A 21912-nucleotide genomic window follows, 5' to 3' on the forward strand; every position below is an offset into this window, starting at 1 on the left:
AATTGATTTTGGCTGGATATGAAATAAAGATTGATTAAATCAGAATAGTACAGCCTCAATAGATTTGCCATTCAGTAACCCCAGATGTCATGCCAAGAACATACTTTGAGTTATTCTAGCAGAAGAAACAATGCAGTTAAAGTCTTGCTCAATGAGTTCCAACTGCTTTATGGGGCGTTTAATGCAATTATTACACATATTCACAAGAAGAGTATGGCTACCTCATTGAGTAGGGACTAGCCAGTGCTGTTATAAAGTCTATAGACCCCATCCTTTGAGGGCTAGTGATTTAGGTCAAACATAGTCCTACTGGTCCTGGTTTTACTGAAGCAGTGACAGAGCCTTTTCAGGTCCATCCAGAACTAAATGTAACCACCCATGTACTGTATGTAACACAGTGCAGTATTTCTTATTTACATCTGTTTTTTTTACCGTAATGACTTCTATTGTAGTATTTCATAGGAGTAAAATCGAAATAGTTTTTTCAGTGCAACCAATAAATTGTATAGTTGTACAGACAACTTAATATCTGAATTCTAATAGAATATCACAGGAAAAGCAGATATTTACAAAGTAGATTTGCAGCAATTATTTAAAGTGCTGCCTTGCTGTCTGTTACTGCCAGTTTTCAAATTCATAAGAGAAATGTGTTTTTGGAAACATGGAAGAGACTGGAATGTGTAATGAGTCCTTACTGAGCTGTGTGCTCACTATTGGTCTGATGACAGTCTTGGCTGGAGCCAGCATGCCTGGGAACCCTGTGGCAGCTTTAGTCTTTGCCCTCCAATAGGAGCTGCTGCGGGGCCAGAAAAACTCAAAGAGTGGATTAAAGATTAAGAGGGGAGACATGAAAAGGCAAAGTAGATTAAATAAATTACTAAACTTACAAAAAAAAAAAGCTATTAATATATAATAAAATGGCTTCCACTGCAACTACTTTATTTCAAGCTGATATTCTCTAAATCACATTGATTGAAGTCTTTTGGGTTTTTATTTTATTTTTGTAAGTTAAGACGTTGACATTTGACCCAAAGTATAGATTATTTTTCTAAGCCTGTTGCCATAAAAACCCAGTCCCAGGGGACAGGAGAGAGAGGGGCTGAGAGAGTATAAGAAAAAGACCAGCCAAGGTTTTAGAATGAAGACTTTATCACTTCCAAACACCAGGGCTTACAGTGTAACTGACACATTGCAGATAGGTTTACTTCTCCTTCTTACATTAGTTGCAGCTGAAATGAAGGGGGAAAGCCATGTAAACTATCAGTTAAAAAATAAATCATCTCCCTTCCTCCCTGGTGTTAAAAGACATGAAACAGTATCCAGTAATTAGGTGGTAACTAAAATCTATACAGCCTTATCTTTTGAGATCAAGCCATTTTTGTGAAAGTAAATATTGGAGTGAGAATGGTTCACTGTTTGGATAAGATAGCAACAGTAGGAGCACCAGTTTCTCTTTGGTTCTAGTAAACTAACACCTGAGGAGGCCAGTTAGAATTAATAATAACAGCACAATAGTTCAGGACAGCACTTCTCCATTTTTATCTGGCCACAAAAAGGGAAAATAACTATATAGTTGAACATTTCATGTATGTAAAGGTGTTTTTTTTTTTTCTTTTACTATTATTTAGCCAAATTGCACAGCTGTTTTTATTTTTTCATGTGATTGTTGTAAATAATGTTTTAAAGAGTATACCAACATACACTATTACATATACTGTGCATACATGTAGGGGTTGGACAAGAAATATGGAAACGTATGAATATATCCCCTCGGGTAATTGATTCATTTGTTTTGCAAATTTATCAGGTCTAATGAATTGTTCCCCTACACTCTACTCAGAGTGTTATGGCTGGTGTCTTGAAAGTTTTGTACAGTACAATGCAGTACACACAAGCAAACGGTTCATGTATATAAAGCTGTCAAGCAAATAACTGCCTAGTAGTTTGAGAATTTTTTTTTTTTGCAGAAACATACTGTATACAGATACAAATGCTGGCATTGTTAAACCATTAATTTTTATAATGAGATGTGGTCCAGATAAGCATTGATGCATAATTTTGAAATTAGGTGAAGTGCTAACTTGCAGTTGCTTCTGTCACAAACAGTATTTTCAAGGAATCCTTAGTGGGAGTTCTGTGGAATTATAATCATGTAGATGGGTGATGTTGTGACTTGGTTATATTAAGAAGGGTAATGCTACAGCTTGTTGTTCTGGGAACATGTCAAACATCTGGCATTTAACAGCCACGTCAGAGACAATTAAAGAACATCATGTATGTTCTTTTGATTTGTGTTCAGCCTTGTCATTAGTATACTGTGAAAACATTGCATTCTGCCAAAGCGCATTCCATCTCTGTTTACAGGCATGTGTTTCAAGTTCAGAGCTCCTGCTTCTTTTGGATGTTCAGCCTGATTAAGCTGTGTCCCTGAAGTACTATCTTGGATTGGTACCAGTCAAGCCAGTTTCAAACTCATCTGTCAGCACACAGGCCTCTGCTGGTCCCCAAACTAGTTTTGTTTTATCAGTCCTTCTATAGAAATGTAAATATACATAAATAAATATCGTTAACATACTAATGCATTACAATGAAGAATCCCTAGCTGAACAGTCAGATGACCACAACCAGCAATGGCAACACAATTTTAGTTTTGGAACTGTTACACAATGGTGTGGTCTTTATCACGTAACACACAGGTACAGATACGATATTTTAAAACTGCGTTCATGCCATTATAACCCAATTGATACTTTTTTGATGATTGCATTTACTATTTGCTGATTTTTTTTTTTCACCAACATAAACATAACATTGACACTCTCTTAATGATTGCCTGTGTAGTCCATGTAGGTACTATTGTGGACGTTTAATATTCTTAAAACAATAACCGCGTCCTATTATGAAGTATAAACCTGTTTTCAATATCGCTCTCTGAAAACAATAGTGGATTTACACGTTACAACAAGCCAAAAACAGACCACGTTCCATACTGTTCAAAGTTCAATAAATCATGTTTATTCAACACGAGTGAATGACTCAATACTGGGAATCTCTTCTTAGAAAGATGGTGTTTATTAAGCATGCAACAAAGTAAGTTTGAAAATCACACAAAACAGTTACACAATTAATATTACATTAAAAGCATTACAATGAGAACGAATGTTTTTAAAAAAATAATTAGCCAATTAAATATCAGTACATACTGACACTACAACAAGGGATCGCACAATTCCTGACTAGATATTTAAGAGTATTGTTACCTAGCCTGGAAAGCAGTCAAGTTTCAGCGTTTCATTACCTTGTGTTTCTCCGAGTGTCAGGGCCCTTTATCAAAATGGGTAAATACTGAGAGCTAATGTTTATCGTCAGCTTTACCCTTTTCAAAGAATGGGGTCATTTAAATTAGCCTCATGTTCTGATTGGCTAGTTCATGTCTGGCTTGGGCTTGCAATTTGAATTGTCTGCCCCCCACTTCTCTTGCCTGATTAGTTCATTATCGTAATTTAGAAATGGGAAGCTTTTAAAACGTACATAACTTTTGCCAAATCATTCTGATTTTTTTCTGAATTCCCGTTATTTCTACCAGAAGAAATTACATTTCTTTAGACACCAAATATGTTGGGATGCAACTTTGGTTAGACTTCACAAACAGTTTAATTTTCTTAGGAATTTATTACCTGGGTTGTTCTGTGCTTGTTAGGCAATTTAAGAATCTTGCATCTTGTACTGTAGTGAATTTAAATCAATAATGCTGTTAAATTGTTTCAAATCACTTATTTTCTTTTAAGCTGATTTAAACCACATTGTTTTTTCCTTTTTCTTTTTTTCACCTTACTTTAGGCTTTGGGCTAACTTCCCTATCCCTCTATAGACTGGATAATTCAATCGCAGAGACAGGTTTGATTAGCCTTTTGTTTCCTGGGTGCCTGATGCATTCAAGGTGTTAGATCAATCGTTATCACTAGGCAAAGCTAGACAAATCAGGTTAGATTTAATTCAATTTTGGTTTCTGTTAACATGTAAAATATCCACAGCATTTGCAATATATTTGTGATGACAAAGACTATATGATCTACATCCATGATAGTGACAGTTCAATTGTGACACACACACATGGTGTTTTTCAGTCGAGGTGCTTCACGAAATAGTTTTAAAGTTAAACATAAGATGTTATTATTGTGTTTCAGGTTTACCAATATTGTGGACTCCAGTGGTAAAGTGGACCTCAACCTTCTCTCTCCTCCAGAGAAGGAGTACTGGTCCATGCTGGCTTACAATCGCGCCAAACTGTGTAACATCCTGTTCTCTAATGAGCTGAACCGTCGTCTGTCCCCTCATGGTGTCACCTCCAATGCACTGCACCCTGGGAATGTCATGTACACCTCCATTCATCGCAGCTGGTGGCTCCTGAGCATTGTGTTCTACTTATCCCGGCCATTCACCAAGTCCATGGTAAGTGAGCACATATTCATTATTCCCTGCTTGGTTATCTGCAGCATTGGAGTTCATATTTAGATTTAATTGGTTAGTAGAACCTTCTTTCAGTTGTTTAGACTGTGGTTCCTAGTATTTGTTGGATTATTTTTTGTGCTTCATATTGGAGTAATTTCAAGTGAAATTGTCTGGTGTTGGTTGATCAGGTAACAAAGCAGTAGTTTGTAAGAAACTCAAGAAAAAATGTTACCACGCGTAGAAAAAAAGACACCTAATTTAGTAATTGAATGTTAGAGCAAGACCAGCAGGAGTTTTTAGTATTGTAACAAACCTCTGTGATGTTCTCTATGGTATTATTTTCAATGGCGTACAACATCCCACACATAGATTTGTTTTTGTGACATTTTAACTTGTTGTAAAAGGTTAGAATGTCACACACAGATGTAGAAATAAGTCCTCAATTTTACCCATCTTCTATCTCTGTCTGACCAATGGACAGGACTGATTGGTCTGTCTTACAAGGAGTGACAGTTATTTTATTTTTGTATACATAAACCCTGTCAGCATCTTTCCAAACGTTATGTGTGCTACTGTATTGTGTACATTGATCTTTTTTTTCTTGGTGTGAACCTAAATTTCCTCTTATCAAATGTGAGTGTACAAAAGTGTGAATTTATTATATAGGTTGTTTTTCATGGATTTGCTACTGTCATGCTGTTGATGATTGAAATATTTTTGTGTGGAAGATATGTGCTGTAGGTTTACTGTAAACCCCCCAGAATTAAAGTAGATGTAATCCAACAAGTACTTTTCAGAATGTAATGCCCCATTGTCATGCTTTACACAGAGGTGTAATGTGCTACAAGGATAGGTCTACATGTTCTCTCTCTCTCTCTCTCTCTCTCTCTCTCTCTCTCTCTCTCTCTCTCTCTCTCTCTCTCTCTCTCTCTCTCTCTCTCTCTCTCTCTCTCTCTCTCTATATATATATATATATATATATATATATATATATATATATATATATATATATACACACACACACACACATAAAAATGGTCCTATCAGGCTGTGTAGTGTTATCACGCGGCTCTGTTCCAATCCTTCATTCAGACAAATATTTTTCTTGGCAGGTCATGGAGCATGAAAGGAGTATCATGTGTTAGTGCAGTTAGAACTTAGCAGATGTTGCAGGGAACCCAGATTTTGTTTTTCTTTTTACAAAATCTTTGCACTTCAGAAAGGGCCAGGTTTCATGGAAGCGTTGAGACTATTCAGTTACGCTTTCCGGCTGCTCGTCAGTGCCAACCATTGTGCTGCAGCTTTCACAGATGTGTTTCTCTTCTGCGATTTTTTCCATGGATGGGAATAAATTACTACTGCAGTTTCTATGGTATAAATTATGACGACACTGTCCTACTGTGTATATTGAAGGGGACAGCAGAGATCCGTTTTAAAGTCCCCCTCAGGACCAGGAACGTATAACCCCTGTGGAAGAGTGGGCTTTATTTGAGCATTCTTATTTATACAAGTTCTTTGACGAATGTACTGCTCAAACAATTGTATTGACAGCTAATGAAGGCCAATAGTTTGGGTATCTTAGAGGGAGGGAACCAGTAGGGATAAATGGTGGTGTTGTGGCATGAACCATAACTGTATAATACAAACTGGTCAACCCTCCGTGACAGAAGCCCCCAAACAGATTTTAGATGGAAATTCCTTTACAGCTTGTGTCTTAAGCCTCATATATCATCGCCAATCAGACTGTCTCACTCTGTCCTGTATGAAAGCCATTAATTCATATTTATTTATTTATTTTTTTAAAATAATTTGTTTGTCCAATCACTTTTGTTTGCTCCGCAACTGTTTACCTGTTTCACATCACAGCAGCAGATATTCTGAATTACTGAACCCTAGCTGTGAGGCCTGGCCTGGCTGCTCCCTATCTCACCTTTTCTGGTGTCTGACATGTATGGGCAGATGTGACACAGACTTTCCTCCTCAGCTTATGTGAGGGCAAAGGCCAAAGCAGCAACCTCTTTTTTTTCTTTGCATTTACCATGTGCTGGTGACTGGTTTTAATGTTAAACCATCTCCCTCAGTCACCCTTTTCTTTCTGAATAAACGCCATACCACTTGAAACAATATGGCCAATTGGTTTCTCATATCTGCCCTTCTGTAATCATCACCATTGACAGAACGTACAGTTTTCTTAAGGAGGACAGATTGCAGAATGTATGGTGTTTGTTCAGCTGGAAATCTTATTTATTTGAGGTATCAATTCAAGACTTCACACAAAAAAGGGAGAGTGTAAACTTGGAGCACCATCCAAGTAATAGAGGGTTCGGCCTTTTTAAGGTGCTCAGCCATAAATGGGCAGAGGGACTCCAAGAAAAATACAGTATATCAAAGCTAAACCTTGCTCAAGAACTCTGCCTGCTATTTCCACTGTTTACCTTCAACCCAGGTCCTTTTCAGTGGCTGCTGCACCTCAGTTTTAATATATATTTTTTAAATTTCTTGCTGTTCTAATTTATTTGTTTGTGCCAAACATCGCCATAATGGTTTGGGAGCCAAATGGCTGACTTAAAGGCTTTATGTTTTGAAGCAATGTGCTGTGCCTGTTCTAACCCTTTCAACACTGCAGACATGTATACAGGTCTATGCAAAGTAACAACACTTAAAATGGCAGACTAATCAAGTAGTATTGGAAAGATAACCCCACTCAGACCTGTTTGTAAATCAACCAGCTTTAACATTGCCATGTCCCTTTTGTAATTTTGATGAACAACACACATTTTATTGCAGTATATATCTTGATAATGTGAAGTTTTCCTGCACTGCCCTTGTTTTTCAGCATCTTATAAATTGTCCACTTGTATTATTTCTGGTCTATTTTTGATTAAACAGTCTGTGTGCAATCAAGAGTAATTAAATTGGGCATTTTTGTTCTGATTAACCATTAAAAGGTGAACAGTCTGTTTGCCATAATGTTTTATTGCATGCAGAATGGTAGGTTGTCAGAGGCCTTCATTGTGTTGTCTTGTAAGGGTAAAACTAATTTTCACAGAAGGACAGTGAAGTCTTTGAGAAAAAAAGTAAAGGAGGAAAGTTTGAGGTGCCACAATTAAATCAGCTGAAACGAAAGCCTCAATCGCTCTTTCATCTCGTTTACGGTGTTTTCTCATCTGTATTTCGTAAGTTTGTCAGACAGTGGAGGAACATTTTCATGTTGTACAACCATTCTCATCAAAACCACAGGCTAAACATTTCCTGGGGGGGGGGGGGGGGGGGGGGCAAATACAGTTTTTTTTACTTGTGTGATTTCTTCCGTCCATTTCAGAATGGCCTTTTTGTGGCGGGAGACCACTCCCTTTGAAGCCTTTGCATGACACACATCAAAAAAGAATTGTGAAATATAAAAATAGCAAATGTACAGTGAAATAATTACCATGTATTACAGCATGAAGCTTAAATAAAGGCTTATCCAGTGCTCTATGTATTCAAAGACATAATCTATAGTATCATTAATAAATCAATTCATAGTTGCATTAGTGTTTTTGCAGTTGGTTTCCAAAAATCATTGTCTTGACATTTAATGAAAAACTTGTTGTAGTGCACCTTGGTACAAATTTGACAAGATACATGGGTAGCATGAAACCTTTTTCCAGTATGAAATCCTGTGTGTAGACCTGAAAGCATTTCTATCTCATGAGCAAAGTGACATGGTGTCCTAGTCATTTGACATGCAATAACAATGTTTTGGAATACAGCAAATGTGTCTTTTTGGCCATCAGTCCTTTGTTCTTACCAGCCAAATAAACATAGAATGGTACAGATAAATGAATTCACCAATGACTAATGTACCTTGAATAAGCAGCCATAAATGTTAAAGTTGAGGTGCTTCTTGTTTTTGTCAGATAACTGAATCTTATTAACTACAGTCACATTTAAATCATGCACTATGAAAATAAAACCTTAAGATGATGATGATAATAATAATAAATAATAATAATAATAATAATAATAATAATAATAATAATAATAATAATGTCGACTTTTAAAAAAAAACAATATCTTATATGATTGTGAGGTGTGGCCTATTGTCATAAATATGCATTACGAGACAACAGCATAGTAAGTTGTAGTAGTAAAATTGACCCTATTATAGTAAACAATTCTCTTATATAAACCTGTGTGCCTATCTGTGTTGTACTGCTCTTTCCACTAGCACGTGCATGGTCATTGTTAAGAGATGGAACATAAATAGCTTGTTCTCTGAGCTATGGCTCCTGGCTACAGCATTACAAAGGAGGAGCATTGTATTTAAAACATATTCTACCAAGAAAACACGATGCAATTTAAAAAAATAAATTCCATCACCTGAATGAAAAAAGAGACACTATTTTTAAAAAAGTAGATGGATTCTTAGTTAATTATAAAAAGTAGTTTTAATGTGTTGACTCTGCTGTTTGCTAATTACATTGCTGTAGTCAAGGTTCTACACTGAGTCCCTAAAGCTCAACTGAAGCTCTTGTTTAAAGCTGGATTGTTATAAAACCTAATAAGTGCACTTCCTTTATAAATTCCTATCCTGTAGCAGCTCCTGACATTAAGATGCTTAATAAAACAGTGATATTATTTCATTTATTGGTTAGTGGTGTGAAGGTGGTATCTTTTTAATTGCTTGTACATGGCTGGTAGGATCCATGGAGATTACATTAGGCTGCAAGTATAAGCATAATGTAGACAGGACCACAAAAATATTAAGCCTGGGTATTAAGGTCTGCTGTATGGAGTACGTTATTTTGTTTTCATTTAAATATTGGAAATGATTTATAGTATGCTTTTATACTCATTCTCAGCTCGTAAAATAAATAAACAAATAGATAATAATAAATGTGTATTTGGCATTCGATCTAAACAAATGGTAGTTCATCTGGCTGCCACGTGTTTCATTTTTAAAATCATCCTGATTTCCAGTTATGCTGGTTTTAATAGTATTGTTTTATATTTTGTTATTAGACCAGTATTGGTATTTATTAACCCTAGCATTGTCATGCTTCAAAGTCAAATGCTGATTGTCACAGGGTGCTCGTGTCCCGTGTGTGGGTAACCACTGTTTAAGCAATGGAGAAAGACCATGGAGGTGGAGTTGAAACGCTGGCAAAGGCGCTCAGGATGTATTCACAGAAACACAGAATGAAAGTAGGCAAAGGCGGTCATGTGATGTTACCAACCATGGTAACCACCTTTGTCTACTTTCATACTGTGCAAAAGGCAAAATAAAACACCAGTACAAAAACTACAAATAAAAGGTGCCAGACAGGGCGAGCGCTAGCGTTATAAACGAGGCATCCCGCTCCAGGAACCTGCTACACTGCGCAACCCTCGCTATAGTCAAGTCTATAGTCTATAGTCAAGACCCGCCCACTTGCTGATTGAGGACCTCCACAGCCAATCACCTTCCCCTCAGCCAAGCCTAGCAGGCAGCAAGTTTCAGTCGAACGCCCTTCTGTAACAATAATTTAATCACACAAATCAACTCCAAAAAGATACCCAATGAACCCATTTCCACATACAAATTACACCAACACTAATTCCCCATTGTGCAGATCAATCGCCCTGCCACACCGATGTATCAATTTACTGTATATATAGTGCAGTACATAAAAAGCATGTTATAGGTATTAGCCAAGTAATGTTTTAACCAACACTCTTGTCAGTGAACTGTAAAATGTTTCAGTGAAGTGTCATTTTCAGGTATTGTAATATTTGTCTGCTGGACATTTCTCTTATACTCAAGGAAATGCGATTTGACCACTTTCTGGCTTAAGAAAAAGAGATGCAGAGGAACATTTGTAAATTTTGAAGTATGTTTGATTATCTGTTTATGAGTTTTTGTAGTACTGTATTATCAGTATAGTTTTTAGCTATATAAACATTTAAAATAAATAAATGTAACGAAGGCCTTTAAGAAAATCTTGAATGTGGCTCTAAAATGTAGACTTTTGACAAGCATTTAGATAAATAACCAGTTTTGATTTGACATTTGGCTACTCCTCTGAGAAGGCTCGTCTTATGTCGGTGTATGAGGAGAGAGAAAATAAATAAATAAGAGGCTGTTAAAGGCCTTCTGGGGCCCTCCAGCTCCAATCAGCCGGGTCCCGGAGGGCTTCTAGTGAAGGGCCTCGGCAGAGCATTTTCAGCATTTTGCCTCAATTATTTTCCTCCGGTTTTAACCCTCAGGCAGTCGGCTACCTTTTTACATATGCACATTATGAACTTTTGACCAAGGCTCGATAGTCGTATATTAGCAGGCAGTTTTTTGAAAAGAGAGACTTTAACAAGTTCCTCGGAGCATTGGCACTCGAGTCAGTTGCTGGCAAGGTAATTTAAGAAACTTGCTGAGAGGCCATTCAGAGCCTTCCTGACGGGACTTAAATATGTTTTTTTTTCCCATAACCTGTGTCTTTAGAAGCTTGGAAACCGAAGCCTGTCTCTTAGTACGTGATTGATCTTTTGCAAACCAGCTAACGAGGGCTCTGTTTCTATTAGTGCCCTACAAGATGAAGCCACTGTGATTTAATGAAGTGTCTAGTGAGTCTGCCACAGATTTATCCCACTGCCTCTTAATTTACCCTCTGTTTTGCACTCGCAGAAGCAGCTTCACGAGGGCTGCCATTAAGCAAGTATTTTCTCAGTAAACGGTTGTAAGGTCAGGTGTTGTTATCTGAAGGAACAAGGCACCCTTGCCACTGCTTAATGTCTGCAGATGACAGCCTCTCCGCTGTGCACTCGCTGAAGCGGAAAGCTGAAGACTAGAGGTCCAGATCTGAGTCCTCTTAGCTGCCTCAGGAGCAAATATGCTGCCAAGCTGGGCTAATAGAGTCATAATTGGTGATTAGACCTGGAAAGGTGTGGGGACATCTTACTACAAACTGCTGTTACACTACAGATAGTAGTTGTACAAGTCTTTAGCAGTGCTTTATACTTTTTCTTTAACAATAGAGTACGGTAAAACTGTACATAGTATCCTAAGACTTGTCCTGTTTTACTTAACCAGACCTGTAATACATGATCTTAATAGAATGATGGAAACTCATTTTCTATCTGCACTCGGGTAACCTATTACTGGTGAGTAATTTCTGTAATAAGTCTTTGAGCTTTGGACAAATTAGTATGAGGCTGATTGCTTAGACTGCTGCCACCTGTTAGTTCTAGTAACTCACTACAGTTGTTACTTATCAGAGTAAAGGTGAGAAAATACTTAGAGCCTCATTCACTAAACAGCGGTAACGTGTTTTGCATGCAATAAGCCCCTTTACTGAGTGCTTTGTACAGCTGCTGTATTCACTAACCAGTGACGCGCCTGGAAAAAAGTACCGTGTCTGAGTCATTGAAATATAATAAATAATGTTAATGTGTGGAAATGTATGCAAGTTACGTCACAAAATACAGTGAGGGAGGCATTTGATATGCAAACCATATTCACTTAAGGGCGCTTACTTTACTAGGTGCCTCAGTGTGTGTTAAAAGATGGTGTCACAGAACCAGGAGAAGAGCTGCACAAGTGAGCGAGAAGAGTCAGGGAGAGAGTATTTCGGGCCAAGCCGACGTTACTAGGGCTGGGTGAGGAGGAGGTGATAACTAGTCCCAAATTGTGGAGCCGTGCCTTACAGTCACACACTCAGATGAGAGTATTTGTGTGCAGCACACAAAGAATATTTCAATGTCAAATTAATGATTCTGAGTCTGTTTGCGTTGTATGCGAGAAGGACACTGATGCATTTTAATATTTTGGGATTAAAAGCAGCAAAATAGTCTATGGGAATTACACAGTCATTGTAATAATGTATCAACATACATTTTAAAGGTTTACAAAACTCGAAAATGTTGCTCAATATATCATTCAAGGCTGTTTTTTAAAAAAAAAAAAATCAGTTTTGTCTGCTTGTTACTTTTTTTGCAGCTAACACAGTCCATTTTAAACAACTCTTATTTCCAGCAAAAATTTGTTTCATTTTTAAAGATTGTTTAAATAGTGACTTGCATTCCAATGTTACAATGTACTTGTACATACTCAGACAGTCTGGGATGTATGTTACGAGGCAGGTGTATATGCAACACTTTTAGTCATCTTGTACTTGTGATATTTAAGTAGGTTATGCTTAAAATAGCTTTAAAATATACAAAAGAAACTGTACATGCCCGATAAATGAATGTACACAGAATGCGAGTTGAGGTGCAGTCACAAATACAGGCAATCAAATGGCATCTAATGTTTAAAAAGTGATGTTTCGTCAAACACCTTTTGAAATGTAAATAGTGAACTGCTAATTGACTGAGTGAGTGCTTTGCTGACGTTTGATTAATATTACAAAATAAATCCGAGGGACATCAAGTTGAACAAACAAATATTTATTTGATCTGCAGAGTTAAACATAAATGTTCCATTAACAATCACTTTCTGTGGTTTGACTGTCTCGCGGGACGCTGTGATTCGGGACAAGACCCCCGCCCTCCTCCTACTGAGCGCATTTATTTTGTCCTTAATGTTTCATTGAAGTTAATGTTCTTGCTGATTCAGCACCAAAAACCCTTTCATAATTCCCCACCATTTCTTCTGCTACATTTATCTTCTGGTCTGTAAACTTTAAATTCCTCACTCTGTCCTCCTTAGTTGCTGTTCTTGTGACAAACTCAGAACCGTACTTACTTTCTTAAGACAGTGTGTGTAAACCACATGCATAATTCTGCGTGTTGAATTCTGCGTGCTTAATTCTGCACGTTGTACTGAACCAGATCATTTTAAATGATGCACTTTTTGAAAAGAAGGTTCCTGGAGGTAGGGTTCTGTATGGAAGCTTTCTCTGGAACCCTTATTTTGTTTAGGTTCTATAAAGCACCACAATGGGTTCATATAAAGCCAAATGGCTTCAAATAAAATCATTAGAGGTTAAGTAATTAGATGCCTTATATTCGGAAACTATAGTTGAATTGGTTCTCATGGTTCTACAGATTTCCATTACATCAGAGTAGATGTTAAAACTTCATGCTGATTTGAACTTGGCTGTCGCCAAGACAAGCACCAACTAAGACATAGCTTTACAGTAAACTAATGTGAGCCATCTGTGTCTCCATCCATTTGTGTTTCCTTCCATCTGATGATGCAGAAGGATATATCCTTCTGCCTGATGTTGATGGCTGAAGTGTGGCTCCAGGGATCAGCTTATTTTGCACCACAGTGCGGTCTCTTCAGCGTATCAGCATAACAACCGCCTGGATTGAGCTAAGTAGGGTACTTCTCTGGGTTCTTCGTCTGGGCACGTTCCATTTTGTTTTTCGTTGACTAGCCCACGACACCTCAAGAGGGCTCAACGGTGATTCTGGCACCCCAGCATCACCCCCCCATCAGTCCCCCACTCAACTAAACACAGCTTACTTACCCGTACATCAGTCTTTCTTTCTTTCTTTCTTTCTTTCTTTCTTTCTTTCTTTCTTTCTATTGTGCTTGAGATCCCCAACCAGGATCTTTCTGTCTCAACCACAGCCAGTTGCTGCTGTTCTCTGCTGCTTCAGGTAAGTTCTTCACTGTGCGACGCAACTCTTGGCTACTGAGTCCGACGTCTCTGAGGAACCGGGTTGTAGAGTGTGCTACAAATCCTCGACCCACCTCCACTGGGTATCAGGTGAACAAGGTGTGCTGATCCAGACCACAAGACAATATCTGGTCGAAGGTTAGTGGTGGCAATCTCAGGTGGAAAAATAAGCCGTTGACCAACGCCTGCCAGCATTTTCCAGTTGCTAGCAGCTTCCAGTTGTCATGGACGAGGCTTGGTTTTACAACCTTTTCTTGGCTGTTACTCTCCTGGGTGGAGGAATGTTGTCTTTTGTGTGTAATGTTTTGATGGAACTGGTGGCAACTTACTGGTCATGTTACTCTTGTAAAAATGCTAAAACTAAATATCGCAGCACCTGGTCATGGCGCCAAGTAAACCGTCCTTGGCTAAGACCCACCTTACATCCTGTCAAAATGTGCCTTAATTTTGCAGGTGATTTACACAAAGGACACGAGGGATCCTCTCATAACCAGAGGTTTAGGTTAGGTGGTGATGAGAGAACATCATATGTTGACCTGATGAGGAAACTGATCCTGCTCTGTTCCATTGTCCATAGGTATTGTCAGATGATCTTGTGTTGTCCCATCTCATCCATTCTCCTTGCTTAGCCTGGGAAATGGCCTTTACTCACCAAGCTGAACTGAGACCAAGACCCCCTCTTTCATGCTGAACTTGCCCCATGATATCACCGATTCGAAGGACAGCCTTTACATCTTCCACAGCTTTCTTTGCCACCCACTTTCTTCCAGTTTTCAACACAGGTCCCTGACACATTTGTCGCGTGACTCTACAAATGTCATTTCCAGTTGGAACTTGGCACACTTAACTCCCCGGTTAGTGCGGAGAATGGTAGCTGCAGTATTCCTTTACCTTAAAGTCCCACTCCGCTGAGGCAGTGTGGAACCCCAACCATTTCCTGACATATTAATTGATTAAAGCTTCCAGCTTCTCTACTGTTGTCAAAGAAACCTTGTACACATTCAATGGACAGCAGACTTGGCAGTAGACCAAACTGAAAGCACCAGACATTTAGTATCCCTATAAAGCGCTACTATCTATACTCTTCAATCCTTCCACTGTTTGTTGTTTAACTTCTCCCACACAAACTGTGTCCTTTAGATCCCTGTCGTACCATCTACCAAGACTTTTCATTGGCTTCTCACACTTTTGGTATCACCTCATCATTAACATAGAACTATTTATCTGTTACTTTACCTTTTAATTATAGAAATGATCCTTGATTTAGCGGGCTTGAATTGCATTCAAACCCATTCAATGTTATTGGTTAATTTGCCCAAGAACCGATTAGTGCAGGCTACTGTTGTAGTCATGGTTGTCATATCATCCACGTATGCTTGAATTGGCAGTAGTCACATTGCAGAAGCCAAGCGCTCTCCTCCCTCTACCAATTTTTATGCCCTAATAATTACTTCCATTGCTATGGTAAAAGCCAGCGGAGAAACGGTGCATCCTCTCATTATTCCAACTTCTAGTGCTGAAGTCTGAATTTGAAAATCTAAATTGCAAATCTCCAAAGTAGGCTTTCACTAAATTTGTTATACAGTATATAGAATGGAATGAAAATGAACCCTTATAAAAAAAAAAAAAATACATACGATTACCCTGGTAAAGAACACTTTAATTTTCAAGTGCATTATTGCAAACAACTATTGAAGGCAGCTTTGATGTCAGGGATTGAACTATGCTGTCAACATTATATACTCTTGCCCCCCACATGCTTCTCCCACTGAATGCAAATTCACATTCGTGTCAATATATTAGACCATTTTTTTCTCCTTTTTTCTTTTTCTTTTTTTTTTTTTAATTGTTTCTTATAAAAAAATGTTTCCTTAAATTCTTCTTTTATTGATCTGATCCTTGTTGAATTGGTGTTCTTGCTATTGTTTGCTTGGATATACATGTTGTGAATCTATTTCTCTGTTGTACTGTGCTGAGATAAAATTGCTTGTTTGTTTATAACGGATCTAACAATAGGGGAACGTCATAACATTTGAACTTGTATATTACTGAGATCTTTTTTTTTCCAGGTTATTTTTTTTTCAAAATGGTGGTCTATTTCCGTGGTAACATTAAACATGTATTTTAAATGGAAACGTATTTAATGAATTCTCTTTAGAATTGCAGATCTGCAGGTTGTGGGATAAAAAGGCCTCAGACCCATTCCACTTCTAAGCTTGTGTGTAATAGACATGTGTACATGACTATTTATAGAAGCTTTGATATAAATTTTTTTTGCTTCTAAGTATTAAATATTTGTTGCAAAGCTGAGATGTAAAACCAGGATCTCACAAGTCCCAGTTATATACGCTAACCAATAGGCCAAACTGTTTATGAAATGCTGAAAATCGTGTTTATTTCACTAAGCTTTTAGTAATGCTTTGTTTAAAATGTCTTGGCTATTTCTAGAGAGAGAGAACATTAAGAAATACACAGAAAACATCTGTTTAAATATGAAGGCCTTCATAAGTTACATATTTTTTAATAAAAAAGAGTACATTTTTGTGGTGATGGATACTCACTTTTTTTTTTGCAAATTGTTTTGTGGAATGAGAGAGAGAATATATATATATAAATCAGCGAATAAGATGTGTTTCCCCTCCAGACAAACTTTATTAAAATTATAGAAATTGCACTGTATTAACAGTAAGGTAAATAATGCTTTTGACATATTAAATAAAAGCATTGAAAACTAAAAAATGTCAACTGGATTAAAGAGGCACCTTTTTTATTTATTTATGTGATTTATACAGTAAGGAAGTTCAACTTTTAAATAACTTGAGGTAAAGTATATGGCTTTTAAAGGACAAAAGTAACACAACCTTTGATTTAAAAAAACAATTAGCTCTATTAACATTTTTATTTAGGTATGTGCTAAATAATAACACGATACAAGGGAAGTGACTTTACACATGTTTTCAAACAGCTCTATAAAATAAGTCTGTTAGTAATACAGCTATGGATTTTTGGCAACTCATCCTTTCACCATCTACCCTCTCAATGATTCCAGATCAATTTTGTCTTTATCAATGTATACTTCAGACTAAGCACAGTAGCTCTACTCTTTTAATCATATTGACACGTTTAAAGAAAATGCATATGATATCATTCCCTACTTTTTGCAGTACTATACATTAAAAGCCTGGCAAGACAGTTTGGGACTTAAAAGCCAACAATCCCATTTACTTGTATTGGCGTGCAGTCCTGTTACAGGGATTATTGTCTACAGAGATACCATTTCATTAAAAAAAAACACAATGGAACCCCCCAAAAAAAGCCCAACGCTTTTAGTTTGTGGCTTATTGTAGATGAGTTGATGTGTTTGAGACCACGTCGTGATAAATACAGAGCCAATTAGGCCCTGGCAGACTCCAGTCATGAATGAGAGTTGTGCTGCAGCATTTTCTTTATATGTGCAGGCGTCTTAAAGAAATGTAAAGGTATTGCTAATTTAGTTGGAAATGTGAAAATCTCATTGTCCCATAAAGTTTTTCTTTATCTTTTTTTTTTTTATTAACCCCCGCAGAGGATTAAATACCCAGCGACAGGAAAATATGCTGGATGTATATCCCTTGTTTTGGAAAACCACTTATCTGATTGTGATGAAACTCGGTATTAACATTATTAAGCATAAGCTATTGGGAGTTTCTATGGGGGATGTGTGTTACTGACAGACTTGGTTAAGAAACAACATTGCTAAGTGTGCTGTTTCACTATGGGCAACCATTAACTAGCCAGTGTTGTTTCGGAATATGGTGGACAAGTTTAGCCAAGAGACCCTGATTAGGAGTGTTCTCCAGGTTCAGTCCTAAGATAGAGGCAAGTTCTATTAGGCTGCCCTTTTTATATGTCATACTGTAGTGGGACCACTATAAATAAACTCCATTGCACATGACTGCACTCAGAATAGGTATAAATACTATACAAAAGTTTAACAGTATTCAATAGTACCATTTTTATTTCCTGTCAGACCAACTTCAAAGTGTCTAAACAACGTCTCAGCATTGGGTGGTACCTCCCGCAGGTATCATCATATTGGCAATATGCTAATTAACAAGTGAATGGCTCTCTACACTTACATAATTGCAGGTTAATCCATAGGTTGTGAAAAAGGTCATTCTTGTCAGTGAAAGAACGACTTGATGCACATTTTATTATATGCTCTAATATACTATTGCCCTAGCCCACCCTTTCCAGTTTCCCACCAGATGGAAAATAAACAGAATTAAAATAATCACATAGTAATAATAATCACATTGTGTGTTTTCTTATACTAATTGGCTTTACAGGAAACATCTATACAGTTTTCACTTTCAACACAAACTTAAAAGGTACCAAACTTCTTAAATGTGTAAGTCGGCAGTACCTTCTATAGCTAATGACTGCCTGTTAGTCTCTGTGTGTGTCAGCTTTTGATACAAAATTAGTTGAACTGTTATTATTTTATTTTTCGTACTGCTGCTGTGCAAAATCTGACTTGAATTTTAGACTTTTGGGGAAACGTTCTGAGCCTTAGCTGTCCATACTAATGATTCCTTTCCGTGAAGGCAAGGGCGACAGACGCTATGTAAAATGTGCAGAATACAAAACATAATGCAGTGGGGGAGGTGGAGGGGTTAGCGAGTTGGAGTGAAATAAAAATTAGACTCCTGTCTCTGTACTGATCAAAAGCTAACTTCCCATTGTTCTTATAGCTTATTGACTTCAAGAGGTCTTTTAATGTTCCTTTTAATGTTCTTTTTAGCTACGTTGACTTTGGGGGGGGTTTGGAAAAAAAAAGCTGTCTACTGATACTTCATTAGGCAAAGGCATTCCTGAGGTACTGTTTAGGGACAGCTGCAGCTAGGCTCTGGTTAAAGAAGACCCTAAGTGCTGCTCACCATTAGTATCCATTTTCATTAATGTCCGGCTGCCTGGGCGACAGTCTTCTCTAGGTTTGATCTCCTAATGGTTTCCCTCCGGTTTTTAGCGAGTTGTGGACGTGAAGTTTGAAAGGGTCGAGACAAGTCGTCTTTGAGGCTGAGCCTGCTAAGCTGCATTACCTAAAGGGAAGATTCTTTGCGTTATGTTGTTCAGAGTAGAACTCTGGGGTTAGCTTTCTTTTCTCAGCGGTAACTTTATAATATCATCACATGCCTGGACCTCAGTGTGCCTCTTACTTCTGGACGCTATTCCTTCACATTTTTAAAGCTGAAAATGCTTCTAGCTGGAGAATTCTATTTGGGTTGTACCCATTTTATGGGTTAATAAAAAATTGGTTGCACATGTGCAGAATTGTCTATACCTTTCAGTGTGAAGACAATCAAAAAATCCCTGAGTTAAGACTGGTTTACTTGTCTCTGGTGGTTGTATTTTCTCAATAATAAAACTATAATAATAATAATAATATTATTATTATTATTATTATTATTATTATTATTATATTATTATTATTATTATTATTATTATTATTTCACACCAACTACTGCAATTAAAAAATGACTGCTCTTGAGTTTTAAGCACAGTAGTACCCGTAGTTCTCTGAGATCATAATTTTATTATTATTTACTTTTGCAGCATTGAAAAGGAAGCTCTCAGTGTGCTTTAAATAATAGAAACGATCTAAGCCTTAATAAATGAAACAATAAGAAAGCTGAAAGGCAAGGCAGCTCACTCAGGGTAAACTTGACATCTTAGACCTTTAGCTTATAGTTACCAAACTTATGCACATTTTAGTAGTAGCTGTTCCACAGTTTTGTGTGGATATTCAATCAGTACATCAAGAAATGTATTGAAATGCAATGCACTTATAAACGTTGAGATTTTTATGCGCATGTCCCTGACATTCACAGTTGTCTATTTGTTTTACGTTAAATGCCTCAAAGGCAGTAAAAATGGCCACATGCATTTTATAGAGAGAAAACAGCTTATTAAATGAACAGAAAGGGTTAGGTTGTAACTTATATGACCTGAAAGCTCGATTTCATTGGTTGTCTTTTCCCAAGGTTTAACATACTGTACTTCCGAGGAACATAATATATTGAGCAAAGCTGGCTGTGCCTTGCTAGAAAACCTGTCCCCATTTGATTTCATTGCTGTCTCCGATTGAACACGTTGCACTCTGCAAGTTCATATTGTTTTATAATAATAATAATATTTACTTTTATATAGCGCTTTTCATAGTGGTCCACCATCACAAAGAGCTTTACCTGATAACAGACTAGGGTTTGTGAACTATGCATCAGTGCAGAGTCACTTACAACAATGTCTCTCTCGAAAGACTGAATACAAGAAACTTAAGTGACTTGCTCAGGGTCTCACAGTGAGTCAACGGCTGAGCTGGGATTTGAACCGGGGATCTGCTGGTTACAAGCCCATTTCTTTAACCACTGGACCTCCTAAGAGATTGCTTTAAATTACTTTTTTGTTCTTTACTACTGCACCTTTTTATGATGCGAGTGGGTCCGACCTCTATGGTATGTGTATAGTGACTCTAGTACACTGTAAAAATAATTTAAGTGTAAAGTTACCAAACAAAAATAAGACTGCTGCACATAACAAATTACTTATGAGAAATCAAATGCTTTTTAAATGCTTAATCTGTGTACAGATGTTTTTTAAGTGCATGGAACAAACAACACCATTGTAAAAACAACACTTGTTATCGGAGGTGTAGTGCTGGGGGGGTCACGAGGAGCGCCGCTCCCCTACTTCTCTTGGGCAGGGACAGCACTGCTTCCATACTTACTTCACATGTAGAACGTTGAGCTGTTTTGCTCCTATTAATATATGTACATGTGTATAACCCTGTGACAAAGTGCCCGCCCCTGTGTGTATTTTGTGTTGTGTGTTAATGTTGGTGTATAGTCATTGGTACATGGGATATAAACGGGTCTGTGTAACACAAGTGTTTAAAATGTATATTTGTATTTAGGCACGAGGATTGCACAGCACTTCACGTGCAAGTAAAATGTAATATGTGAGCACAGGGAATTGCACTTTATTAATTCACATGCAGTTGTACCGCGACTCCAGTTGAATGATTGATTTGCAATCGAGTCTCGGTATAGCTGCATAAAAGCAGCATGTTTTCACATACTCTGGGTTGTGTGTTCGGTGAGTTAGAACGGGATTGGAGACGGAGGTAATAATAATAATAATAATCGTAATATTTGTAGTCATAGTTAAATATCTGCTCACCGTGTTTTGTTTAGTCCGTTTTGATTGTCTGTTTATTTTGGTGAATGTGCCGTGTCCTGTTTTTGTTTGTTACAACCGTTTATTTTCTTGTCTGTCTGTTCATTCATTAAATGGTGAGCGAGGCCATTCGCTCAGGTCCACCAAACTCCACCTCTCTCTTGTTGTTTATTTCCTGGCTCTGGTCTGACGCCACCCACTCCAGCCGTCTTTGTGACACCCATACAAATAAGCAAAGATACAATAACCGTAAGAAACCCTTGAGAGATAAGTAATGAAAAAAGTTTGAATATAGCGTGCCTGGTCTGGAACAATAGGAGTGAATAATGTGTAAGAGAGGTGAAGTCATGTGTAAGAGGTGAAATAATGTAGATAATATAAGCTAAACATGTATTTAAAAGATAAAACTAAATCGCAACAAGCAAATAAAGTACCTGTGGCCTTACACATCTTTTTTTTTTTTTTTTTTTTTTTTTGCAAACAGATGGACTTCTGTTTCACAACCTCTCATTTGCGCTTAAGAGGCTGCAATAGGACAGTGAGACGAGCTGATTCTGGACCAAACCATTCAATATACAAGAAGGGGGAGTGGGGAGTGTTATGTGTATGATTAATAATAATAATAATAATAGTAATGACAGCATTTTAATCATATATGTATTGG

The 21912-nt window shown here is 37.4% G+C and overlaps 1 protein-coding gene across 2 annotated transcripts in view; it reads left to right on the forward strand.

Annotated features, from left to right (window-relative positions):
* Window positions 1–21912, forward strand: part of wwox (WW domain containing oxidoreductase) — a 363108-nt gene that overhangs the window by 112339 nt on the left and 228857 nt on the right. For both annotated transcript variants that reach the window (XM_041268214.1, XM_041268213.1), the window contains exon 8: window positions 4188–4452. In XM_041268214.1, coding sequence (XP_041124148.1) covers window positions 4188–4452 — 265 coding nt within the window. The remainder of the gene's footprint in view (window positions 1–4187; window positions 4453–21912) is intronic.

This window comes from Polyodon spathula, chromosome 13 (assembly GCF_017654505.1).
Source record: "Polyodon spathula isolate WHYD16114869_AA chromosome 13, ASM1765450v1, whole genome shotgun sequence".
In the NCBI taxonomy this organism is placed as follows: Eukaryota; Metazoa; Chordata; class Actinopteri; order Acipenseriformes; family Polyodontidae; genus Polyodon; species Polyodon spathula.